General features: G+C 40.6%; 1 protein-coding gene across 1 annotated transcript; it reads right to left on the reverse strand.

Annotated features, from left to right (window-relative positions):
• Nucleotides 1–513: 513 nt before the first annotated feature.
• On the reverse strand, nt 514–24,977 carry mast3a (microtubule associated serine/threonine kinase 3a). Its single transcript, XM_083672579.1, has 28 exons — nt 24,804–24,977; nt 24,544–24,635; nt 22,890–22,978; nt 21,609–21,681; nt 20,159–20,179; nt 19,929–20,007; nt 18,115–18,272; nt 16,702–16,777; nt 16,255–16,464; nt 14,542–14,643; nt 14,278–14,410; nt 13,862–13,932; nt 13,070–13,155; nt 12,447–12,655; nt 11,995–12,133; nt 11,227–11,359; nt 10,084–10,249; nt 8,522–8,623; nt 8,148–8,270; nt 6,982–7,094; nt 6,532–6,713; nt 6,244–6,365; nt 5,774–5,965; nt 5,370–5,593; nt 4,981–5,103; nt 4,333–4,469; nt 3,807–3,994; nt 514–3,290 (listed from the first exon to the last, which is right to left on the reverse strand). Exons 1-28 carry the CDS (start codon nt 24,846–24,848, stop codon nt 2,482–2,484), a joined length of 4,197 nt encoding a protein of 1,398 aa, XP_083528705.1. The 5' UTR covers nt 24,849–24,977; the 3' UTR covers nt 514–2,481.
• Between the last annotated feature and the right edge of the window lie 2,444 nt (nt 24,978–27,421).

Consider the following 27,421-nt stretch of genomic DNA (forward strand, 5'->3'; position numbering starts at 1 on the left):
TGCCATTCATTTATTTCAAACACTATTAGACAACAGAAAAAACGCACAATTTCACACCATCTTGCACCAGAAACAAGTTAAGGAAATACACAATGAGTCATTTCTGGGCCATCAAGGTAAGACTGAACACCGTAAACCTTATGAATTAAACAAATCTGGATAGATTACAATTGGCCACCAAAGTGTACCCTTTATAATTTATCAGCAAAAATGTGATGTACAAAAAGCATGTAGTACATATGTTAGCTGTAATCAGTTGGCTGTATGCAAATGTGCCTTATGCTCCAGGTTGTGGCTTGAAGTCCCCAGAGTGAATTTATTCCAGTGGTTCAAATCTCATTTGGGTGCAATTAGAGCTGGTGTCCCTTCTCTGAGTATTGTGTGACATCAAACAGTGTAGCGGTGCAGAATGTGTCAGGTGTTTGCAATCAGAGTCTCCTTTAAAGCATGCTGTAAGAATCAAGCAAATTCTATAGCAAGCATGACAATGAAAACAACCTTTGACTAATAACATGAAGTTTAGCACCTCAGTGAAAAATGTTTATGATGATAGTGGGAAGATGCAGTGTATATACAATACAGGGACCACATTCTAACAATTACAAGATATGTGATTTTGAGTGAGTACAAAATCCTACTGAATTATATCCTCACTAAAGCACACATATTTGCTCCAAGTATCGTATCAAGTAAACAAAGTTGGGTAATAAAATAATTGAGTACAATAGATAAGAACTTCAGACATCTAACTTCATTGTCCATTCTCATTCCATTTGTCAAGTATTAGTTGGTGCTAAATTATTAATTATTATTTTAACTTCAGTATAAAATTTAGTTCCCATCTTCCAAAAAATGTGTGAAACACCTGTTCCTGACCCACATAAGACAATTCATCCTAACATTACACAACTCATTTGAAATAACAGAGTGGAAGATTTTTGTAGTCCCCTAATAAAAAGGAAAATTGTTTCAATTATCATATAGGCTACTAAGTTGACAGCCAAACCAAGCATCCTCAATTCTCTTACCAAACCCATGCTTTCTTGACCTACAACTATCCTCAAAAGGTCACTTTTCCATCATTTACCAGCAGATGTTTAGATTGGTTATGATGCATATCAACAGCATATCAAAATATACAAAAAGATAACATTTCTTTATCCATAAGGGTTTCTGGTGGAAACCTGCCAGTCCCAGTCATTCTTTTTCAGAATAATTTAACAGCAAAGACACCCTAAAATGTAAACATTCATTCATATTACATGGTTTAAACAGCAAAGGGAGCCAGTTATAATAATAATAATAATAAAAAAAGGGTTTCAGGAAAGTATTGATCATAACTTTCTTAAGAGGCTACACCTAACCTGTGCAAATATACAGTATGTGTTTTATCTGTTTTTTATATATATATATATATATATATATATATATATATATATATATATATATATATATAAAATCAGATTGCTTCAACAAGCATTGCAGGATAGTCAACAATCTAGAATCAAAAAGGTATTAATGGTGTAATGAAGCTTTATTTCTTTGTATTGTAATCAATCATTCAGAGATTTGGGTTGTAGAGTGTCACCACTGGTTGACAACACTTAATGACTGACAGCCCATTCCTGAAGCCTCCTATGTACAGGACCTGTTAAATGATTCCTATGACAAATTCATGCTTTGCCACTCAGATACTATTTCAAAGCATACAAGTTTTGATGTATTTCATACATGTGCAATGATCTTTTACCAACATCCAGTCTGAATATGGCTACAAACCATTACAACCACAGGGGTTTCTTTGTGTGTGAAAGACGGCACTGAATTACTATGGGTTTGGACATACTAGCACAGTACATTAACATTCAAATTCTGTTTGAAAGGCCAAATCTCATCAGACAAAACTGCAGCCAGGTCCTGAAACACTTGTGTGAAGAATATGATTAATAGTCTGTATGAATTGAACATATATCGAAATAGAAATTGTGATACACTTGTCTCCACCTTGTTCTCTCAGAGTTTTTTCTCCCCCAGACCCCAGTCAATTCATACAACAGAATAGCTACATCAAATGTGTGCAATTTCACAAATAATGGACAAAAAAAATATGCCATCACTTTTAGCCGCAACAAAAAAATCTAATGAGAAAAAAAAGTCATAAATAGGTTTCTTCATAAAAGGTATTTACATGATACCTACAAAAGTTACAGGTGCTACAGAGATCCCGAAACCAAAAGAAGGGAAACAAATAACCAGGATGTAAAACAATTTAGGTCCCCAACATTTGTTTACAGAGTGGTAGGATGAATACTGTAACTTGACGTGACATGACATTTTTTTGTTTCTCTATCCATCTGGTGGCCTCTAATGGGTTGGGACAAACATGCAAGCCCTTAACAGTAGCTGGTCAGAGAGTTTGACCTTAGTCTGGGTGTCTTTTAGAAAGTGTCAACCTTGATCATTCGCCCCTTTGTGGCAACCCTAAAACCCGTCCCTCTCTTTTGGCTTTGTCTTCGGTGTTGTACCCTGTGCTCCTCTCCCCACCAGCTCCAGGTTTGACTCCGACTGAGCAGAGTTGATCCATGAGGCCTTGAACCGGGACTGCCTGACAGGCAGTGAGGGACTCTGCACCTCCTTCTCCTCTGGGTCATCAAAGCTCACCTCCTGCACGGCCTCCTGCTTCTGAAAGGAGTCCCTACGCTCAGACAGAGCTAGCTTCCTCATCACAACCACCTCTTTAGAGCGGTGGTCACTGCTGGTTGATGAATCCCTATGACCTCTCTGCCCACCCAGGTAAAGCCCCTGGCGACCGTGCTCCCCAACGCAGATAAACTCTGTGGCGGTGTCCCCCTCCAGGTCCTCCAGCCCTTCCCCCTCTGACAGGGGCACTTCCATGGTGTGCCTGCGGGTGGCATAGGCCTTCTTGTCGCCATGGTACGTGCCAGAGAGCTTCTCCGCTGACTGGACCCTCTTAAGGAGAGGGGAGCGTGGCGGTTCGGCACTGCGGGGGCGGATAGAGTGGCGAGCGATGGTGGGAGGGGACAGGGTCTTGCCGTGGAAGCCGTGGAGAGTCTTGGGGATTGCGGGGAGGGAGGACGGGGAGCACTGAGGGGAGAGGGGCTGTGGAGGGGGGATGCAGGCCAGTGGGGAGGGGGGGATGCTGCTGGTGGACTTGCAACGGCCAGCCTTGGTGTAGCGGCCAAGGACGTGGAGGGAGCTAGGCCGCGGCTGGGGGACGGGGGAGTTGGGAGAGCTGGAGCAGGGGGAGGAGCTCTGAGGAGAGTTGGAGTCTGAGAGAGAGAGGACATTTTAGTGTTTGGCCACTTTGTATGGTCAAAATGAAAATACATGTCTGTGTTGATAAATTTCATAATGACAGTTATACACTATATTATAGTAAAATACAGTTTAACATGCTTTTACATAAAACAAAGTTTGTTCAGATACAGTAGACTTGGTTTGGATATGAACTTGGGGGAGAGTAAACAATGTAAAAGACACGGTCACATGCACACATATGTACAAATGATGAGATTTTCCATTTTCATCCAATAGAGAGGATAGGTAAAGAAACAACCCCTAGCACCTACTCTGTAGACACTTCAGTAGACACTTGTAGAAACCTTTAGATTTGAAATGATTGGATACGTAAAAACAAAATTATACTAGCTACATTTTACTCTCTGATAGGTTAGGTGTTATGTTCTCCCTCTTGCCTTAACCTACAGTCTTCAACCTTTTCAGATCTACACAAGGGTCTAGGAAGTATGGGCAAAGGGTTGATTCTTGGCATTCTGAGCACACACCTCCAGACTGGTCAGGGGCGGGGGAGCGGCAGGGGGTGGAGGGCCCAGGCGAGAGGCTCTGTGTGGGGGAGCCAGATAGGCTGTCACTGGAGGACACAGACTGGTGGAAGCCTGAGGAGAAACTGCGGCTGCTCTGCATGGGAGGTGGGGTGTGCTTGGACAGCTTCTTCCAGATGCTTCGCCTTCGGCTATAGGAGAGAAATAGGGTTCCATTACCATGAAGCATAGGAATGTTTTCATTGATCTGATTATTAGACCATCACTTTCATACAATGTTAGAATACAGTGTATGAAAGCCTAGAGGGCGAAGGGCCCTGATGTGATACTGAGGTGGGTTCTACACATGATGGTGAGTTACACCCCACTAGAGTACAATGTAAAGCACTGAGATCCAATGAAAAGCACTGAATACTGAATACAAGCCATTATTCCATATGATGCATCTTTAAGAATATAGGTGACATCTATACTCTGAGTCTATAGAATCAGCAAACCACAACTGTTTAAAAGTGTAAAATGTGCTTACCTGTCCTGGCCGTCCTTCCTCCTGCTCTTCTTGCTGCGGCGCACCATCTTGCTCTTGTAGCTGGTTTTTCTGGCCGGGCCCACCTTGATGGAGGTATTCTCCAGGGCCGTGGTTTGCAGTGTCACCTTGTTGCCACTCTGCAAACACAACCACCATTCCTTTACTGATGCACACAATGTCTAATGTAAGATGCATGTATTGTATGTGGTCTAGAGCAGTGTTCCGCATCCTCATTCCTCATCCTCTCACTGCAACTCTCCAAAACTACGAGGTTTGTTTACCACTGGGAGGGTATACTTGTTCTGCCTGCCTAAAGGAATCACTAATCTTATAGGATTAGTCAGGTGAAAGTAATATGGTGGAGAGTAATGCTCAGACCTGTCAGATCGGTGATCAAATTAAGAATGGAAAAGTTGGAACAGTTTCATGCACCCATCCTTCTTTCTGCCCTTGAAGATCACACATATCTGACATGATTGGATAAAATGAATGATTAAATGAATAATTCCACTATATTGCTTATACCCATCAAAGCATGTCATATCAGTGATTACAGTAAGGATGGTAGAAGAACAAAAAGGGCTGAAGGAGAGGAGATGAGGGAGTATTTGAAGAGTATCGGCCCACAACAGTACAGGTTGGTCTCACCTTGAGCAGTAGCTCCACCACCTCTGTGTGCACCAGTCCTTGGACAGACTCTCCGTTCACATGTGTGATGAGGTCACCAGCCCTCAGGCCTGCCTCGTGAGCAGGGCTACAGTCCTCGACACACTACAAGAACAAGAATCAATCAGAATCCCAAGGTGTATAATATTAAGTGTGTTAGGGGGGTGAAACATATTGAATGTTGCAGATTGACTACACTAGTACTTCCCCCCACATGCATTTAACAGCATGGATTAGTTAAAGTATGGGCTAGAGGGAGTTCTGCCAGTTCTACTATATACACTATATAAACCAAACAAACCAAAGGAGTGCACACTTTCGGGAGAAGGGTAGAGAATCACAGTGTTTTAGTATGACATTTGGTCACTGACCCAGACCATGTGGTGCACGGTGTAGACGTCGCTGTCTCCCATGTAGACGCGGATGGCTCGCAGGGCAAAGCCAAACCTCTTCCCCGAACTGTGGATGACCACGGGGGGGCGCAGGCTGCTGACACTGAGGGACAGGTCCCGACTGGGGGAGGAGTCACGTGATGAGGGGTTAGAGGAGAGGGACAGGGAGGACTTAGGGCTGGTGGGAGGACCTGCCGTGTCATCTGTATGGAGAAATTACGAGAGGTGATACATTAGTGATCAATATACAGTCGTGTCCGTCTGGGGTGGGATGGTGTGAATTGTTCACAGTATGACATCAGAAAGAATAGAACTGTATTCGTCCATCTGTTATAATGGAAATGACTTTAAAATACTTTCATCAGCTACTTGTGTTTCTCTACCTGGAGTGATGATGAGGGACAAGCCAGAGACCGAGGCAGATTTGGGGACCTTGCAGCCTGCAGGGGGTCGAGGCTTCTCTGTGGTGTCCAGCTGGTGCCCAATGCGGCGGGACGCCCCTCTCCTGTATGAGGGCCTGGTGCCCGTGCTGTTGCTGCGCAGACGGATACGCCGCAGGTTCGAGACCACACCGTCTAAGGAGGGGAGAAGGAGTGTGTGTGTGTGTGTGTGTGTGTGTGTGTGTGTGTGTGTGTAGGGGCCAGTAAAGTGCAGACACGTGTTAAATAAATATCTGTACAAGATTTGCACTTGATTTTGTTTGCCTGGTACAATGGAATCAATGGAATGGTCCCTGAAGTGCAAATTCAAAGCTAAATCTTAATATTAAATATTAATACTTTAAAGTTTTTTTACATAATGTATTACAATTGTGTGTGTGTGTATGCACTAGTACAATGTAAACTGCTCTCACCCTCCTCCTCAGCGGATATGGCAAAGCGAGGCATGGTGTCCAGGCTTTGGGTGCTGTTCATCACCAACGGGCTGGCGCTCCTCTCTGACTGGGACGAGCTGGAGGAGGCCCGTGGACGCAGACTGGACAGAAGGAAGAAAACAAAAGGATGGAGTTAACACTGGTAGGGTACTCTCAACAAATTGTGTATGACTGATTTATAGTTTCCATGCCTGCATGACCACGCCGGTCTACACGCACATAATCATGAGAGCCAAGGAGTGGAGTCTAGAGTCTCTCTCTTCTCACCTTCCTCTATGTCCATCTGTCCTCATCTCCCCGCTAGCCCCCTGCTTGTGTCCTTCCCCTGGGGAGAGAATGCTCCGCCCCTCCCACCTCTCCTCCTTCTCCTCACTGTGGCTGCGCTCAGATGACGAGAGGCTTTGATAGGATGGCGTGGACGTGGAAAGGTGTTCCGTGCTGCTGTACACCTGGGAGGGGGGAGGGGCAAATAAGTCAGGGGTCAAGCAGAAGTCACCAAGGTCATGAGCTTAAAACCTACCTTCATATCAGAGCATTTTGCTTGAAGGAAGCATGTACAGTTCTCACAAATTAAAATGTCTTCTAATTAATTAATTTGTTTGATAAAGGTGCATCTAATAAAAGTTTTTGTATTTGTATTATATTTGATTCTGTAATCTGATGCGTACCATACAAACAAACTGATGCCCATGCCCAACAATTGTCATATTTACAGACCTTGCTAAAGCGGTGAGCCACAGATGAGAACTGTCTGAGCTCCAGGGACGACTCTTCGTCATTGGTCTCATCATCGTCATCAGAGTCCAGGTGGCAGTATCGCTCAGACCGTGCTTTAGTGCAGAGAAGACAAAACACCATGTCAAGAGAGACAGCAGACATTGGGACAAACTCACTCATTTTGCATTTGGAACATTTCACATAGGCTGTGCTCATACAGTATTCTCTAACCTCCTCTCCAAAGTATGCAGTATGGGTAACACTTTACATGAAGGTACCCTTTGTAAAGGGTTTATAAATGGTTTATCATTTGTTAATACATAATTTAAAACCAGTTTATTATTCAATTATAAACCATTTACAAACCATTTGTGTTGAACAATGTGTGTTGAATCAGTTTGGTGCCAACCATATCATCCCTACAAGTCAAGAAATTGTTTCCAATTGTGCAACCGTTGCAAATAATGTTGCATGATTTCACATCACGGTTACTCAAAGCATTTATAAGTGCATTCATAAAGCATTAATAATTGGCTCCTGATTGCAAGCTCCCTATTTGGCAAGCACTAAGTGAATATCGAACATCAAAACTAAGAAATTATAACTGTTTGTAAATGATTTATAATTTAATACTGGTTATAAATTATGTTTTAACTATTTATAAACCATTTATAAATGGCACCTTAATGTAAAGCATACAGTACATTGTTTAACAACAGGGTTCTGGCCAGACTCCAATAATGAAAACAAAATGTAATAATCATGTATAACAGCAGAAAATTATTTGTTTTGCCAAATGTCTTTTTTTCTTTTGTTTTTACAATTCACACTTGTTACTAGTTTATAAGATAAAACCAATGGGAGCGAAAGGGGCCCTAAATAAGGTCCAACATTTCACATGCCTCAAATCTTTAAAATCACTTGAAAACGTTTTTATGACACAGGCAAGTTGTACATGCCAAAATGTAGGCTGAATTGGCTGAACTGTGCTCATAGATACCTGACACCAAATAAAATGGTTTGGAGTTGTTGTGGACATGTTTTTTTTTTTTTAATTAATGAAGAATTGGAAGCTTAGAATAAATATAGCTGGAAGTAAAACTGTACACACTTTGGGGAGAAAGAATTGTTCCTTGGTAGGGAGAGTGGTATAGGTCGCCACCTACTGTCAAAGTAGCTGGTGTCGTCCTCAGTCTCAAGTTGGGGGATGAATTCAGCTTTTTGGCGTAACAGTCCGTTCCAGTCCAGACCAACAAAGAACAAGTGCATTTTGACCTCAGTTGTTCCCCCTAGAAAAAGAAAAGAGATACATGTGAAGCATATCAAATAAAAAACATATTAGTCATAGAAAATAACAAATTATATTGAATTCTACGTCAAATTGACAGTTAGATGTACTGTGTGCATTCATAATGTGCTGTGAGAATCATATTAGTCATGCCATTGAGTAACTGTCTTGTGAATCTTAAATACTATCATTTCATCAACATTGTACATACTTTGTACATTGTTCAAACTAAAAGAATAAAAAGGCACCCACCAGTCCCTAGTCTTTCCAGTGGACTTTGCTTCAGCAGCCTGGTGATGAGGTCCTGAGCATCAGCAGGCAGGGCATCCTCCCCCTCAGGCCAGATGATATCATCTGGGTTTAACAGAAAGAAGGCAGGACTGAGGGGGTGAACATTGTATTTGATAGTAGACTTGGGTAAAATAATTTCAAATACTTAAAAAGTCCCCTCCAGTCGGTTTAATTTACATTTTGTAGCATTCTCATTAACTAATGTGTGCTTTTTGTTTTGAAGAAAAATCGTCAATAACTATTTTTAATTCTTTATTTTCCAGAGCCTCTTTTTCTCTTGGAAATAAAGTCTGCTGCTGTGGGTGTGTTTCCAAAAACCATTAATATTCATTTTTCACAACCCTGATTGGCTGACAGTATAGTCACTGCCTCAGCCCTTCACAAGAACCAAAACAAATCCCACATGAAATTACGGTAGCTAGCTAACACGATGATGCAAAGCCAGCCAGAGATTTTTAGCCATGTGTGAACCTGAGTTTGAACCTGAATGGGAAGACCTCGAAAATGCAGAACCTCTGCAACAGATAGAGCCCTGCATGAATCCCAATGGTAAGTTGTGGATTTCTGTTCAGATAATCAGCATAACTACTTCAGAACTATGAATGATGTATTGATGCACATTTACTTTTACTGCATGTATCCTCCCCGTTGCTAAACTCACAAGGACTAACGATGCTCTATTAAATTGAAGCCTAGTTGTGACGTTAAGAATGAGGCCAATGACATACTGTACACAAAAGGAGTTTTCAAAATGTATGTTTTGTAAAACAACACAATACATCTTTTTCAGTGTGTTCAATATCCCATTGTGCAAATACCATACAAAAGGCAGGTCTCCAGTAAACGCCTTTGTGCAATAATAGCCGAGCTACTAATGACATTGAAGCAAATAAGCGCAGGTCCCATTTAACGGTACATATTCTCTGTTGATATTAGCAGATGATTAATAGTGATGCATTTGATTCTGAGCGACATTACCGGTATGTATTCAACAGTCTGGCAGTTTATCGTTTATGGCAGTCTTGCATGGAAATGCAAATGCATGACCATATCTATCAAAGATTAACCTAGTTTTTTTATTTTATTGTAGGCTAATAATGTTGATATGTTGGTGGAACTTGTTCTCAGTGTGGTATATTCAGCTCTGTCATATTATGGGTTTGAGCAGCAGTTTGGCAACAGCAGTGGGGTAACAGATTAACCACCAGTCTCCAATAATAGCCTGTCTCCAATACGTGCCGGATGTGTTCCGAGGTTAAAACACAGGTGCTACTAAAATAAGTTTTACGGTACTCAAGTATTTGACAATGTATTTGCCCAAGTTCTGTTTGACAACAGTGCTAATACAATCTGCTGTTACATGATCAAGGAGTAAGACAATATCAAGAAGGGAAAACATGTAATCAAATTAAACTCAGAGGCATTGGATATTCCAGTTTGGTTATTTGCATGAATATTCCTTAATATTCCACCCGTCGTTTGTATGTTACCCCATTCCAAACAAGCAATAAAATTACTCTCACCATTGACGACTTGTCCAAAGAGCTGCTCAGGTGTTTCCCCAAAGAAAGGAACGCAGCCCACTAGGAATTCATAGAGGATGATGCCCATGGCCCACCAGTCTACAGGCTTCCCATAGCCCTGTCTGAGGATCACCTCTGGAGCGATGTACTCTGGAGTACCACACACCTGAGAGAAGTAGCAGAGGAGAAGAGAACACTTAAGGTCACAGGTGGAATTGGAAGGGAACATGTGGGAACACAGTTCCCAAAATGAAAATGTTGTTTCCACTTAGAAATGTTTGTTTTATAGTGATGAGCTCCCAGATTATTATGGGGCTTTTACACAGGGGTTAAATTGGGTATTGGTAGGTGGAAACACCTAATTAAAGAAAACAAACATATACAGTATGTTGTGCTGTAAGCTGTAATTGATAAACACCGGCCAATTTGGGTTTCATTTATTGGTAGCCTATCTAAACAAACACAACTGAACAACTTGCTATTTAGAGCATTTCCCCATTTCACTGATGGAACTGCAACTACAGTTACAAACCTCTCCATTAACTGTGCTGGCCAAATGCAAAAGAGTTAGGCTACTTTCTGCATCAGTTTGGCTTCAAAGAATTGTAGGCTGTGAATGTGCATTGTCATGCAGAGACAGAATGACAAGTGAGGCCATGCAAATCATGAATGACAAGTTGGCCAAACTTTTTTGAAAGTTCTTGCTGCATATCATCCTCTTCCTCCACCTCATCTCACATAGCCATACCTCCAAATCATGTTGTTCTCACGCCTCCTTAGCCGATCTGAATTGGATTGATCAGGACGGAGCAATTGTAGAATGTACTCGCAATTTTATTTTAATGTATTGTTACATTACAAGAATCCTCCCCCCACATGCCCGTAGAATGGTTGCTTGTTGTTATGTGCGCCATCTTTTCAGACCAGGTAAGACTATTTTGCAGAGTTGTTGTCTATGAGGGCTGCACCGACACAATAAAAGCAGACTGGCACAGGAAAGTTTGCATGAGCCTGCTCACTGATACAGAATAAAAAACAATGTTGCAATATTCTCAGAGCCACCTCTCAATGTTCCAATATACCCAATTTAACCCCTGCTTATACTCATATGAATGTAGGTGAGAGAGACAAGGAGGTACCCACCTGTTTGTCTATGAACTCCCTTGTATCCTTCTCAATGTGTCCCTCATACAGGTTGGTGGTCATGTTCATCAGACCGATCTTGGACAAGCCAAAATCGGTCAGCTTGATATGGCCCATTGATGTGATCAGCAAACTAAAAAAGGAAGGAAACAACCAGAACAAATCATGGAATAGGATTTTCTAGACAGTTTTGATCTGTTCTAGTTTTAGGAAAGACTAATTATTTAAATGTTTACCTTTCATTTAATTTTGTCTTAAGCTGTGTGTGTGCATGCCTATGCAGCCTACCATATGACAACATGGGCCTTGCGTGTGTGTGTGTGTGTGTGTGTGTGTGTGTGTGTGTGGTTGTCTGTGGGCATTGGTGCAGGTGCCTACAAGCACTATCAGGGCATGTGGGTATGTGCAGATGCGCGGGAATGCCATGCTGGACTGATGGGATGGACTATGAACAATGGAACATTGGAAAGTTAAGGACCAAAAAGAAAAAATTAGGGCTAAGGACTGTTGTGATGCCAATTTGTTCTGTGTGTTGTATGTTTGTTTTGTATGAATATGATATTATTTTTTTTATTCAAAAAGAATACAAACAAATAAATAAGAAAAGTAAAGATTCATTGCAAATGTTTGGGAGTATTAAAGTGTGGTACTTTCTCTATCGACATTAGTCTGCTCTAACTTGAAAAAAAATTGATCATTTAGACAAACTGCAGAGGTCTGCCACTGATTTTGAGCATGACACCTGGATATACAAGGTTTCATACTCACTTGTCAGGTTTCAGATCTCTGTGTACAATGCCATAATTGTGGAGGTACTCCAGGGCCAGTACTGTCTCCGCAAAGTACATCCGGGTCATGTCCACGGGCAGTGGGCCGATGTTCTTTAGCAGGTTGGCACAGTCACCACCTACAGAGGAAGATGGCATAGAGGGGGAGAAAAGCAACAATGGGTGTGACACATTTCAAGTTTTGTTGTGACTTGACCAACAAAGTGTGTGAATTTCTGGCAGTTGAGAATGTTTGCGTGGGTTTTGAGGGGATCTAGTCTGTGTGTATTTTGTTAAAATACCCCATACAAGCTAGGGGTACCCCTCCCGTCCACATGTATGTCTATGTGCATAGGTGTGTACTGTGATTCTGACACTGATTTTGAGCATGACACCTGGATATCACTACAGCAGAACCCTATATCACTACATATCACTACAAAAGAACCCTACCTTCTACATACTCCATGACCATGCAGAGGTGTCTGCGTGTCTCGAAGGAGCAGAACATGGAGACCACAAAGGGGTTCTCAGCGAAGGTCAGGATGTCTCTCTCTACGAACACCTGCTGGATCTGGTTCCTCAGCATCAGGTTCTGCCGGTTGATCTTCTTCATGGCAAAGCGTTGCCGGGTCTCCCTGTGTCTCACCAGGAACACAGCACTGGACCAGAAGAAGGGACGCATTGTATATCAACAGTCTACAGGAGTGATTTTCAATCCCGTCCTCGTGGACTCACAGCCATTAAACATATTTGTTTGATTTTAGCACAAGTGTACATGATACTACTAAAAGACTAATCATCAAGACCTTGATTAGTTGATGCCCTTGATGCTGATTGATTAATCATAGTATAGCACTCGGAAATGTTCTTGTTTGTGGGTTTATTGCTTGAGTCAAGAACTACACTTTTTTCTGAACGATCATTTGCCTGGTATTTGTTTAAGAAACATGAAACTGGCCTGTAGCCCAACAGTATGGCATCACACGCATTTGAGACACTCTTTCAGTTTCACTTCTGCTTCTTGCATGTTGAAGTTCCCTCAAAAACAGAGACAGAAAAAAACCAGTACTCACCCGTAGGCGCCATTGCTGATGAGCTTGATGGTCTCAAAGTCACTCTCCAGTGGTTTCCTACGAGGAGGGGTGCAGACTGTCCGGTTCTGACACAACCATTGAAAAACAAGTGAAGAGTTTAATTCCAAAACGCTATATACTATAGACATAGACATACATATATCATCATTAAAATCGAATGGTCACAACTTGGTCACAACAAGACTATGGTTATTATTTAAGCAAATAACTTAAAGCTACTGTACTTTCAAATTAGTCATAAAGGGCTTTTATATCAAGAAGAAATCATTTTATAGTGGAAAGTACATTTTTGCAAATGGTGGATATAGCGTTTTGCATTTAAACTCTTCGAGGTGTTTCTCTTGAACATAATACATTTTCAAGTCCAACCATAGAGCAAGCAGTGTTTTATTGAATTATGTGATGGAACACCAAGAAAAATACACTTCCTGTACTTCATTTTATTTATGTATCGCTCAAACTTCAAACGTAACTAAATCTAAAAACATGGTAACTAAATGCTATACTAGAGCAACTCAAATGCAGAACGGCCTTAAGGTTATCTTTCTCCCTATAGTTAATTTATTGATTAATGTCACTGATTAGGCTAGAAAGCTTACTCTGGGAAGGAGAAAAGAAAACCAACAGAGCTGCAGACCTCAAGCCCCTGATTTGATGTTATTCTATGCAATATAAACCAATGCAATGCTTATGCTTACTATACTGTATGCATCACTACGCTCTAAACCTCTTTCCATTTCTCTCCCAGTGCAAGTATCTCTCCTTGCCTACCTCCAGAGTGCTGTCACAGTCTCTGCAGGCTGCTCCATGTCCTGGGCTACTCTGCTCCAGCTGGACCATTTCTACAAGAGAAAAGACCTCACACTCAGTCAAACTTCTTCAACCCGATAATGATATTGCTTGTGAAGCACCAAGAGATTTCGCTGCATTCACTCTTCCGACAGGGGGTTTCAATCCGACACAACGCTAGTCCCTCAACCAAACAATGGGTGGCATGGAGATCACTGGGTACCAACTCTCCATAATGAGCCCCTTTAAGGATTATTTGGCACATTTACCCTAAGACATACATCAAACTGAATTCCTAAAAGTAGTAGATAGCTTTTGGTTGGAAATGAAAATGAGGTATTGGAAATTCAAAGGAACCATTCTTCCTTTAATCTACCAGGATGAGTTGGAGGAAGTACCTTGCAGTGGGTCCCTGGTGAGACCCAGCTGGCTGATAATGTAGCGGGGGAGGTCTGTCTTGATGCCCTGGCCCACTTTGGCGTGGCCCTCTGCAGCCTCCAAACGATGGTAGAACTCCTCTGGGTCAAACTCCTGTGGGGGGACCACAATCATGGTTTGCAATCAAGAGCACCACAAAAGATATACTGTATGTCTTCAACATCTTGCTCAAACCTTTGCCACCCAAACCTAAACAGACATTAATAAATCAGTGTGACTCTTACCAGACATTCCAGTAGCCTGGCTGGCCTGGATATGATGATGAGAATCTTCTTCACCAGTTTAATGATGACTGTCACCTCCTCACTTTCTGACCGCTCATATGCCTGATAAAATAAAATATTACAAATACAGATAGAGGCATTTTATTAACTTGGTGTATTATACTGTACCACAGTTGGCATGACAGCTTTGTACTACATTCACTGCATTACACAATCATCCAGATCAAAATAAGTGGTTGCATCTGTAGGCAATTAAATGTTCCTTGCAATATTGCCTTTGTCTAATTGTCTCTCTATACTATATGTCTTTCACATTTTGTTATTTACCTTACACAGAATTGTGTGCTTTGTTATCAAATAAATAAAACTAAACTACTGGCCTAGAATTGCTCTTCGATATTAAGTTAGAGATTAGTGACTGACTATTCCTTACTTGCTACTTAAAGAGCACTTGAAATGTGCTGCTCAAAGAACTTTAAATTATGGTTAAAATGGTCAATACTGAGCCAGTGACTAACTACAGTATGACAACATTTGTTGCATAAGGTATCAGAATTAGTGCATATAGTAATACTATTGCAATCACAAGCAACTCTTACTAATTTTGCTTAAAATATCATAAAATATCAATAGAAGCCTGAATATCCATAAGTGAGAACTGTGCTAAGAAAAACTATTATAATACGGTCTATTCCACAAAGTTATAATGTTTTGACTAGTGGTGACTCCAATAGGGGATAACCGAGTGCTGATGAGCCTGTATTACATTATGCATCCTGCTCAAAACAAATCTTACGTACACTTTTGAAAGAGAGAGCACAGTTAAGGTCTTAAATTAACTGACCATTATAAGAGAACTCAATGTTCTTATGTTTGATTCTGAGATGTATGTTCTATTTTGCAGCACTAATGATAATACTTCCATGCTCACAAACAAACAATCCTGTGGGATTAACTGAAGAGCAAATTAAGATAATCTTTTGTATGGAAAGCATTGTTCCTATGGATAGTTATGCAACAAATCATTATGCAATCACATGCAAGACTAGAGGAAGCAATGTAATGTGAAATGACAATTGAACCACCAACTAATGGGCAAGAATCTGACCACTACAAGGACCAATCAAACAACCAATTCCAATCCAAATTAATTAAAATCCAATGTTCTCAATATGATGCGACGCAAAACCGGGAGGACATTGGAAGCTATCAAAAGCACAATTAATACAACATTTCTCTTTGAAAGGAAACAAATTGAAGTTAGCTTGAAGTTTGTTTTGTGTCCCACATCATGTAACTATAAATCAGTGAACCTTGGGGTTAATAACACATTTACAAATGACCCATGCAATGTTAGTAGGCCTTCCTGACAGTTTTTATTATGGAAAGAGTGTGTGTGTGTGTGTGTGTGTGTGTGGTACAGTGAAAACTACTGTGACACCATCTCAGACTCAGATGTAGAGCATCAACATCAGTATAATGCAATTCCCACACATACAGCAGCAGATGTGAGTCTACAGTATGAGGAAACTAATGGCCATGTAGTATGGATTCAAGGAAAGCTTGTAATGCAAAACATTTACTGAATGTTGACAAACATTTCAAGATGAGTGTTCAGAGAGGGAGCCTATCTTTCCAACATGGGAAAAAATCTCTTCCAACGCCTTTCTCCCCAATTCCACCCAGAAAAATAAAGAAAAGTCAGACAATCACCTCATGCAGCAGCTTCTCCAGTTTCTCCTGAAGCTCCATGAAGTAGCGGGAGGTGACCAGGCCTTTCTGGGACTTGTCCAGACAGTCTCTGGCCAGCTCCACTAGTTGGTGCTGAATGAAGCCCAGCACTCCGTCGGCCAGTGGCAAGGTGCTGCCTGGGGAGCAGTCCGCTATGATGTCCAGCAGATGCCCCTCCATCTGGGCAGTGGCCTGCAAACCCAAACCAACTTTTCTCAAATGGCCCTCAGATACAAGATGATACACATGTAGGTACATAAAGAAGTGGAGGAAATTAAATTAAAAAGTGGACTAGATTAGAAGATAAGACGTGTGAGTATATCGATGTGCAAGAAAAGGATGAGAAAAATATATAACTCCGTCCTAATGGGCTTATTCATCCTCCTGTGGATAAGAATATGTGACGAGTCCCGAAAAAAACCCACCTACCTTGGGAAAGCGTTCCTTGTAAACATGATTCATCATAACAATCTCATTATCAAACGTGCCACAAGTCCGACCAGGGCTAGAGGAGGAAAACAAAAGAAGGGATCACTCAAGAGTTTATTTTCTTCTGTACAGTTTAGGTAAATCAGTCAGAGAACACATTATGTAACAGGTTAAAGTTGGCATGTACAAAATATGTATCAAATACAATTGATGATAAAGCAGCTCAATTTCCACAATGTATAGTCTTGACCAGAGCCCCGACCACACTAGGGCCTACACTGGGGCCTGGGGTCTTTCATGATCAAGTCATGTGCACAGAAAAAACTCAGGGCTCTAGTGATTAACACATTTGTTGTCTCCACCAGGGTTTAGTTCCATATAATAAATCAGGGCACTCCCATCTCTGTTAAAATAGTAACGGCAGCAGGCACCCCTGTAAGCATTACAAATATCAACATTGGTCCAGTACACTATTTTTAGGGCAGCCCCAAGAGCCAATGTACAGAGTAATTCAACCGCTGGTTATTGCATCACAAAATGTTCATCTCGTTGCATAAATGTAATACATTACTTTGTTATATGTTTGGACCATCCTAAACCATCTGCTTTTTTGAGTTGTTAAAGGGATAAGGAAAACGGTTACTGATGACGTTGCTCTTTAACCCTCTCATAACAGCCAGCCACAATTGCAGCCTTAACAGCTGGCAGCTACAAGAACCATGTATACAGAGTTCAGAAAATTAGATTTGAGATGCAGAATTTCATTAGCCACCATGTTGGTGACAAAACATTTCCAGAGTATTGCTATGTGTTGACTTCATGTGATCACTGAATATCCCCGATATTGCAAATGTCCCTTCTCTGTTAGGTTTGTCCCCACTAGATTGGTTTCATGTTTGTTGTGACATTGTGATAACATAATATGTAAATCACAAGAAAATCGTGAGTCACTCCTGCACATTGCATTGTAGAATCAATTGTGTATTACATTACATGCAAATCTAAAAGCCACAAGCCAGTCTTAGCAGCTGTGTGCCTCACTGTTCCACGCAGTGCACATCACAGGAAAACCAAGACCATCAAAACACTGCAAGGCTCTCACCACCCCTCTTAACGTCAGTATTAGAAGCCTCCTAACCACTGCTGAATCCATTAAGGGACCAAAGATGTGAGGGGTTTGTCACTGAGAAGGGGACACCAACATATGACTCAAGCAGTGTCTGAATGGCTAGATCTACCAATATCTACCAATTATGGCTAGATCTACCAGTATCTACCAATTATTAACAAGCTGTAAATACAAAATCTTTTCTTCATCTCTTTTGAGAACCAACCCAATGTTGGAACTTTAAGTTCTTGGGGAAAATAGAAATAACAATTGAAATTGATTGAGTAAGTCATTGAAGTGAGTACCTGAGACTGCGGGAGCGGAGCCTCACAGGGGGCGAAGGCTGCCCCTCCTCGTCAGCAACACTCTCTGTGCTCCGGAAGTGTTTGAACAGGAAGTGCAGCTCATCTGGTGTGGGCTGAAAGGGCAGTTGGTGTAACAGCTCCTGGGAGGAGGAGGAGGACTGGGAGAGAAAAGAGTAAGAGATCAGTCGATGTTTCAACCATAGGTGGAGTTTATCTTGGTGGTATCATACATTGTTTCTACCACTGCAGTTGTTCTGATTCTGAAGCCTTGATACAAAAGGCAGATCAATCCCTGATATTGTTTAAATGTGTTATTTTTTTCATTAGCTAATAATCTATATTGATTTGACAAAGTGCTACAAAAAAACATTTCACATTTCCACTGTGATTAAAAGACTTCAGGTTAAATCTTACAGCCTTGAAGACACAAAACATCCTGGCTTAAAATACTTCCTCTGTAATAAGAATCACACTTATTTCTCACATTCAATAAACAGAATGCATAAACTGACTACTAAACTGAAACATGACTAACATACTGTAGAATCCGTGGGACTGTGCATAACCGTGCATAACAAATAAAATCAATTTCTTCAGTGAGCTTCATGTCTCCCAAAATCAGTATTTCTCTCTACAGCACCCTGAGGCGCTACTGGCTCTGTGTATTTTCATTTCAACTAAACGTGTGACAAGCAGAATGGAATTTATGAGTCCCCAACTAGTGTCTCGTGTTTCACTAAAGGAAGAGAAGAGGGGAAGAGGCTCATCTGACCGGAGAAGCACTCGGAGGAAGAAACCAGAGGAGTCTGTGCCTAGCTAGTGCTACATAAAGACCTCACTGACACTGGCTGAATGAGGCATTGTGTGGAAGAGGCTGACCTCACTGCCTAAGCCATGCATTTAGCCATAGAAAATTGTGGCCCAGACATAGCCTTGTTTTGCAGCCGGCTGGAGTTTTGACGCCTTGGGGGGGGGGGGAAATGCCACAAGACCCACACACAGCTTATGAGTTTAGTTGCCCTTCCTTTGACTTCCTGGATAGAGTGATGTAAACAAGGAAAAAATACAATTTCTACAGGTCTAGGGTTATGTCATCATTAACCAGTGTTTAATGATTATTAAACCATTAAAGATTTTTGTGAGCTAAAACCAGCACCCAAAGTTTAAAATCTAAGGTAGATACATGACATCATCATACACAACGGTGCAACTTCCTGTTTAAAGACAACAAAGTTAAAATCTGCTAAGACTGCCATCATTGGCTCTTCTTAATGTGGGCATGCCTCAATGGAGGACGTAAATAATATAAAAAGATGGCGAAACCAGAAAAGGAAAGACCATTTTAGGCGAGGGGGGAATAGCTAGTCAAGGAGGCCCACACCGTTGTTAAGGGAAACACTGTTAACCAAAATTGTAGCAAAAACTATTGAAAAGAAAAACACTCAACCTCCCTAGTGGAGTAATAATGAAGGCTACTGAATAAATCATCATACCACAGAAAAAACATGCCAAATGTTTTGAGGTGAACCTTTATATTGTTGTATTTATTCTTTATTTATCCAGTTGAGTTTCAGATGTCTTTAATAGGGTAGATCTTCTAGATCTTCTCCGCTACTATAACATGTCTCAGGACTTGCTTCTTATCATTAACCTTGGACTTAAACAATTAAATTGCCATTGATTTACAAGCTGTTTTGGCTCAATGGACATTTGACTGACTGTTATATTGAATATTGACGACATGGCCAAATGCTCCCTCAGTGGTGTTTAAGGAAGTTAGTGAATATTACATGAGGGGTAGAGAGCGCACTTACAGACACAGAGGAGCTGGGGGGGTTGGTGCCATAGCCAGATGAGGGCACAGAGGCCACAGACCATCTTCGCCCATCCGCTCTGGAAAACCAACCGGAAAAAACAAGATATTGGTAGGCTTTTAATCTCAGTAATGAAACCAGTGATTGAATCACAAAAAGCCAAATGTCGTTTGATATATCTAAAGGAGGTTGAATGATCAGAAACAGAAAAAGCTGATTTTTTTCCTTACCTCTCAGTGCGGGCCAGGTGACTGATTCATCACATTAGGGGAGGAAGGGAGGGAGAGAGAGAGAGCAAGCGAGAGAAAGAAAGAGTGAATGAGAGAAAGAGAGAGAGGTAAAAAGAGAGAAACACGATAAATGATACAGTAAACCTGGCTGTCACAATTCTGTGCGTCTGTGACAGTTCACAGCCTGGAGTTAAGGTGCTGAACACCTGCCAAGCTGTCTGCATTCATATCATTATGTCATGACCCAGTATCATCTACTCGATGAGTCATAACACCCACCCACCATTTTATTTAACCTTTATTTTGGCAGGGAATCCCATTGAGACCAAGGTCTCTTTTACAAGGGAGCCCTGCATACACAACCCCTAGTTCTGTGGGTATCAGAGTGAGGATTAGTCAGTGGTATTCAGGATTTTTCTTTTTCTAAGTATGTCATTGTTTACATGCCCAAATAATTGCATACATTAAGAACAGTCAGTGAGAAATAAATATCTGAGCACAACACTGCAGTCAAACTGCAGTCACAGCATCTGTCTACACTGGCATCTTGAAAACCTCAGTACTGTAAATGCTGATGAGTCATACAACCTTGTGCCTGGCTTATTTTTCCATGTGATTTCCCCCTACTTCTGTCTCCGGGGCTTATAGTGTGGTACACTGTACCATACAATGCATTGCTTCTCTGTTGTGGAGCTAGACTAGGTTGCAGTGTTTAACACTGAAGGGGATGCTTGTGTCCCACTAGTGTGCTTCAAGCACAGTACAGTACATGTGAAGTGTGATAGGCTTAGGATAAGCTCTGTATCACATAATCACAACAGCCCCCAGTAATGGGTGTGCACACTGACTTCCCCTTTAATTGCTCTGACAAATGCCAAGTCCCATGTCCCACCAGTGGCCCTAGAGCTATTCTGCTGGCAAAGCCCTCAGTTACAGTATAGAGGTTTCTGGTGCATTTTTTGTTGTCACGAAAGTGCAATGAAGGCTATGAGGTTTCAATGGATTTCTAGGGGATTTATCCTTACCCACTGTTTTAGATAACATTCACTTACCTACAGTATAATGTGCAAAAAATGCCTGTAGAATGGTTGCTTGTTGTTATGTGCATCATCTTTTCTGACCAGGTAGGACTATTTTGCAGAGAGTTGTTGTCTATGCTAGCTTGTCACATTGATGGAAATGAAAATGTAAAAATAATTAGTTTTTTTGGAGCTCCACCCAGGCAAGGTATTTGATTGGTTTGACGTGTAGCGAGGCGTCACTCATTTCAAATGGGTTTCCATGCCTTTGTAGCTACTTTCTACAAAGGATTTGCCCAGGCTTCCCGAACTAGGAAAGCCTGGTCTCAACAAGGTTACACCTTTCATTATGCAACCCAACTAAAAACGAATGCAGTTATAATGATGCATAAGATTAATCTCAACTCAAAGAACAATTGACATTTTCTTACCTGCGAGCAAACTGGAAATTGGCCGAGGCACTGGCAGAGACATTTCTGGGACTGTCTGAAGGACTATTGCCAGCTGAAAATGACAATCGTTATTTTTTCCTCATGATAATGTTTAAATAATGAAGTAATAAGGCACTTTACTTACTGTACAGTGATTTTGACACTCAATCAAGTGGCCCAAGTGCAAAGCAATCAGTCAGGTGGAACTGAACACATAAAGGTGGCAATATTCACAAGCATGATATAGACTGACTGAACAGGGCTTTGTGATAACACAATCTCCCTTGAAATCTCTTGACGACAGGCTGCATTCAATATTTACAACGGAAGCAAAGATATGCAAGTGTCAAATTTTCTAGGAATTCCGATTTTAGTTTCTTGTTATAATTATTGTTATTAACATAATCAATTACGTATTGACACTTTATTCATTTCTTGAGATTTAATATTTATGATATTACATATGAATGCATCAGGTTCTTACTTGCACACATCAGACACACTATACCATGCTGCTTTAAGATTTGTCACAAATTCTGGATTCCTCACAGCATACTTTATCGCATCACTACATACTTCAGCAGGACGGCCATCTTTAACTGTAAGGCGACAGACACATTTGTATATATTTGTGTATAAGGCATTCTAGGGCAGTTGCCGTCTTACCATAAGCACCATACTCACCCTACCAAGACATGGGTCAGTACAGACTAAAATCACAGGACTATCTATACCTTATATAATGTAAAACCGCTTTTAGCTATGCTGCCCCATCATCATGGAAATACAAAAGGATTTGAAATTTAACCATTTTATTTCAATTGATGATTTTAAATCCAATATTGGAGGGCTGTTGACCATGGAGTGCACATGCTTTTAACCCATGTTTTTAACCCTTCATCAATAGGATGGCAGCTCTTTTAAGTTATTGTACGCACATTGCACTGTTTTTACCAAGGAATTGCTATACTATATGTTACATACTGTGTTGTGTCTTCTGTGTCTGTGTAACTTTTGTGTATGCCTTCTTGGCCAGCCCTCATTCGAAAAAGAGATGTGAATCTCAGTGTGACTTCTCTGGTTAAATAAAGGATAAAAAGATATGTCCAAAAACAGAGCTTTCAGACATAACAGCTGCTGCAGAAAAGCTCTTAACACATGTCATTATGTGGTTAGCTGTGTTTGTGTGCAATAGATTGGCAAACGACTGCACTAGAAAGGTCTAATTGGTCTGCTTTCTCTCTATTGCATGTGTAGCGATAGCAGACAAACAACACGTACCTGTGGCGAGTGGGAGAGGTGACAGTGGTCGCGAGAGCGTGGGTGAGGGGGTCCCAACTGCCAGACTCCTTCTCTTGTTGTTTCGGCAACTGTGTGAAAGTACAAGAGAATATTTGATTAAGAAACATGAATCATGAATTATAAACAGAGACCTCAAACTGTCAAACATTCAGGGAATAAGCCTCCAGATATAGTATGGATCTACAGCAGGACTACACTAGATTTTTTATTAAATAACTTTGTCCTCATGTGTTTGGCTTTTGTGGCCCTACTTCCCAATATAGGTGATTGACAATTACCATAGCCAACAATGAATTGGACAACATTATTTAACCCAAACTAGCAGGCAGTCCACTGGTTCAGAACTGTCTGTCCTGGTTGATGGCCACAGTGCCTGAGGGTTATTTTGCCACACCAGGCTCTTTGGGTAGCGGCGTAGATTTACAGAATGGAAGGAACTCATTTTTTGTTTGTTTTTCGGGGAAATGACTGATCCCATCCCCATTGTTGACATTTCGCGCAACTGTAATATCAATGCTAGCTCTTTGGGAGTGACCTAAAATAATTGAGGCGCTCAGATGACAACTGAGACTGACGTTTCTAGGTCGGCATGGAGACAGAATTCCCCCCGCCCCTTTTTTTTGGGCTGAGGATCCAAAACTGGCTGAATATTTTATTTGCATCAATGCATTTATTCATATAAGTAAGTTAACGGAGAGAAAATAATAGAAATGTATTCATAACCAGAAAGTAGGCCTATGATTTCCTCATCATATGCAGTGATAAGGCTATATTTGTTTTAGAACGGAAATAAATGTTTGCTGGGACTGTATAGAAACCTTTAGGCCTACGCATAGGGAAGTGCAAAAAATGAGTGCAAAAAACTATTATTTATTATAAACAAACATATCTGATGAATGGGTGCTGTTGACACTGCTTGCTGAGGCACCATTTCATTTGTCCACATTCAAAACCCTGATTATAAAAATTAAGTGTGTGTAGGTCTAGGCCCTTAAACTATAGAAACTGATGAATGCATTAATTGCATTTAATTCTGATATCACAATGATAAAAACATGTTTGTTAGGCGATAGCTACAAATTCACTGTTTAATGTGCGTTTCTGTAAGTTTTACAATGGATACGTTGATTCACATCAACAGATTTGCGATCAAAATAGCCCCATACTGTAGCATAAACTGCATTGGATACGACCAAATATTACATTTCTGCATGAAGGACAAAGTGTCCCTGTAGGACAGCTGGCATTACAAGACAATACATACGCAACAATAACCGAAGTCTACAATGGCCACGTTTCTCTATCGGAAACAAAAAATAGGGCGGATGTAATCGACACATACTGTAGTGGAGAAACCAAACTGAACACTATCATGAAAAATATGCAACAAAATGCAATTCATGTGAATGAGAAGTCACACTGAAGTTTATGTGAACATTCAACAATTAGCAGCCTATTCAGGCTGTCATTTTCCTGCAAGGCAACAGTTTAGCCAACCAGAACTGCTCAATTGTAAAGAAGACAACTGATGAGCAAAATAAAACAGGCAAGAGCAGACTCATTTGTAATCCTTCCATGACTATCACTGAGTAAAAACTCTGACAAGTCTGAAGAGAGAATAAAACTAGGTTACCTTTTTGATCTTTTCATCATAGCCCCAGTTACAAAACTAGTTTTGTAGCTCGGCAAGACGGTCCAGTAGTAATTTTGATCAGACATGATGAACTAGTAAAGTTAAAAAAACGATGCAAAATAACACTTTTTAATCCAGGTGGGTAAAACTCCTCCATCTCTTGAGCAACATAGTAATTATTTACTCGGAACTTCTGAGGATAGTACTCGGAGTCCGACACCAGAAACTCCGACAAGGGTTGGCACAAACTGGCTCCATACCCGTGGCAGTTTAGGAGGCGAGTAAGCAACCGTAGATGCCATCATCGCTTTATTTCTTCCCTATGACGAGCAACATTTTCGGATCGGTATGCCTTTTACGCACTAGCCTACATTATGGATCTTCTCTTTATCACCAAAACAAATAACTGAGAACAAGTTTCCAGCAACAGAGCATACCGCAGTTAATTGTGTTAGCCCATCGGTGGGAGGAGATTGCGAGATTTGTGTTACGTGAACTCCGCCTACCTACTCGTGTATGTAAATTTGGATTTCTTCAAAATAAAAGCGCCCACGTTAAACTTGTTTAAGCATTTGGAAATAGTAAATATGCATAAAGGAACCACAAATTATATTTAACTTATCTCTGGAAATAAACATGTAATCCTCTCAATGTATTATTAGTGTTTTTAAGGGTTTGTAATTCTTAAAATATCCTAATTACGCTCTGGACTATATAGGGCACATATACAAAATGTTGATGGCTTTTTACAGTGGCCCAAAAGTTCCCATCTGGACTGCATAGGGCTCATATAATGGACTGTAAATGTAACTGCTGACATTTCAAACTAGGATGTAGAATGTGTTGGTTGTTCTAAATAAAATCAATTCTCTAATATTTAGTCACTTGTTTTAGCCATCTAATATTTAGTCATCATTTGGATTTGCTAGAACAGTACTTGTTGATTATATACGGGAAATGATTTTAGGACCGTGGAAGCACCTCAAAATATATTTTGCAGTAACAGCAGGAAAAAGCCATCAACATTTTGTATGACACAGCTCATGGTTGAATCTCACTTGATTCATATTCTAGAAGTTGCTGAATAGGCGGACATTAAATATCAAGTTTAGCCTTGGAAAAATATTTGTGTACATAGGGCAAGACAGCAATTTGTTCTGATCCGGCTAGTAATGCTACCGGTCAACCTAAATGGTTGTTGGCATGTTAGGTCATATGTTCTGCATCCGTGGTGGCAGTTTGCCAACGGTGTACAATGATTTTGTTCAAATATGTTCTTAGCGACACCCAAAACAACATAGCATGCTAATGATGAGACAACGTTAGTGTCAGGTTTTGGAGAACTGTAAGGATACATTTGAGGTATTTTTTCTGCGTGTCAATGGCAAGACTCAGCAGCTTTGTCTTACCCTATCCACTATGTGTGCCCTGTGCAGTACAAACGGGGCACTGTTAGCTGTATGTCCACAGTAAAAAGCCATCAACACTTTGTATGACACTGCTCATGGTTGAAACACACTTGATCCATATTCTAGAAGTGTTGCTAAGTAGATTGGTAGTCAATTTCAAGTGTATATTATACATGCCCTGTGTTAAATTACATGCAATTGCACAAATATGGAAATATGGAATGAAATTGCACATACTTTCTGTTACATAATATTTCCTTATTTCATGAAAAATATGAGAAAATATTGTGATCATCACTTTTCATTGATCTCTTACCTCGAGCTTTAATTTTGAAGTCGCGAAAACAAAACCGGAAGTATTATTGTCGGAACTTATTGTTTATCCTCGTTCACGGAACACATATAGGAGAGATTGCCACTAGGAGGAGGAAGTTGGCCTACCAGGATGTAATTATTGCGCCTATGTAAAATTATGATCATGGGTTTACATCGATTTGAATGCCAATCTGTTTTCTGGTATAGACAAAATATTAAAATGTTAAGAGTCTCTCTCTCTCTCTTGCTGTCTCAAAGCTACCACAGACTAACTATAAGCAGTAGCCAAATTAAACATCAGCTGTCGGTCTAACCTTGGCCTTGATATCAAATGGAACTATAAATTTGCCTTGTACACATAATATCACTGAACAAATTATTCCTGTGTCCTATTTTGCCACCCTTTAGATTGAGAGACTACCAGAGAAACTCCAGTCAACATCCATGATAAAATCTACAGTAGCCCTTCCTGTCATCTTCCTGACCCATAGACTGAAAGTCCACTACTTAACCACATTAGGTCACCCCAACCCACAAAAGTCCACATATGGAATTGTCACTGAAAGTCTTTCTAAATTCTATGTCTACATGATGTTCATTTTCAGAGTATAAAAATACATGCACTGACTGGAATTTGTCTGTGTGCAGGCCTTAAGCATTGTGACTGCCAATGGCCCCTGGTCCTAGCATAGATTTTATTTTTTATGATGATGACTGATGTATAGTTGATTCACTTACTTTAGACAAATGTTATTGCTGTAAGTCGCTTTGGATAAAGGCATCTGCTAAATGTAAAACATGTAATGTAATGTAGAATGTAAAATGTATATAGATTTGTAGTGAGATTCAATGAAAAATATTCATTACAGATTAATAATTTTTTTCTATTGACAAAGATCTCATGAGATTCAATGGATGAAATTGTATACATTCTATTTTATGTATGACCAGAATTTATCTATTTCTGTTCCCCATGTCAAAATATATTGTACCTTACTATCCATGCTATCTCTGTTTCACCACTAGCACTTGTGAAACTGGTTTGGGCTGTGAAACTGCATTTGCCTGCAAGCAATTCAACAAGCTAAGAGATGTTGCCTCCCATGAAAATGCCAAGTAAATGCCACTGGGACAAATTGAGAGAACACATTAAG

The sequence above is a fragment of the Argentina silus genome (genome assembly GCF_951799395.1).
Source record: "Argentina silus genome assembly, chromosome: 1".
NCBI classification, from domain to species: Eukaryota; Metazoa; Chordata; class Actinopteri; order Argentiniformes; family Argentinidae; genus Argentina; species Argentina silus.

Coding starts and splice junctions, on each gene's coding strand:
- mast3a (XM_083672579.1), bottom strand. CDS start 24,848: ATGATGGCATCTACGGTTGCTTACTCGCCTCCTAAACTGCCACGG. Junction 20,008..20,158: donor CACCTGGCCCGCACTGAGAG/GTAAGGAAAAAA, acceptor TTGGTTTTCCAG/AGCGGATGGGCGAAGATGGT. Junction 5,594..5,773: donor GTCCCTCATCATCACTCCAG/GTAGAGAAACAC, acceptor TTCTCCATACAG/ATGACACGGCAGGTCCTCCC.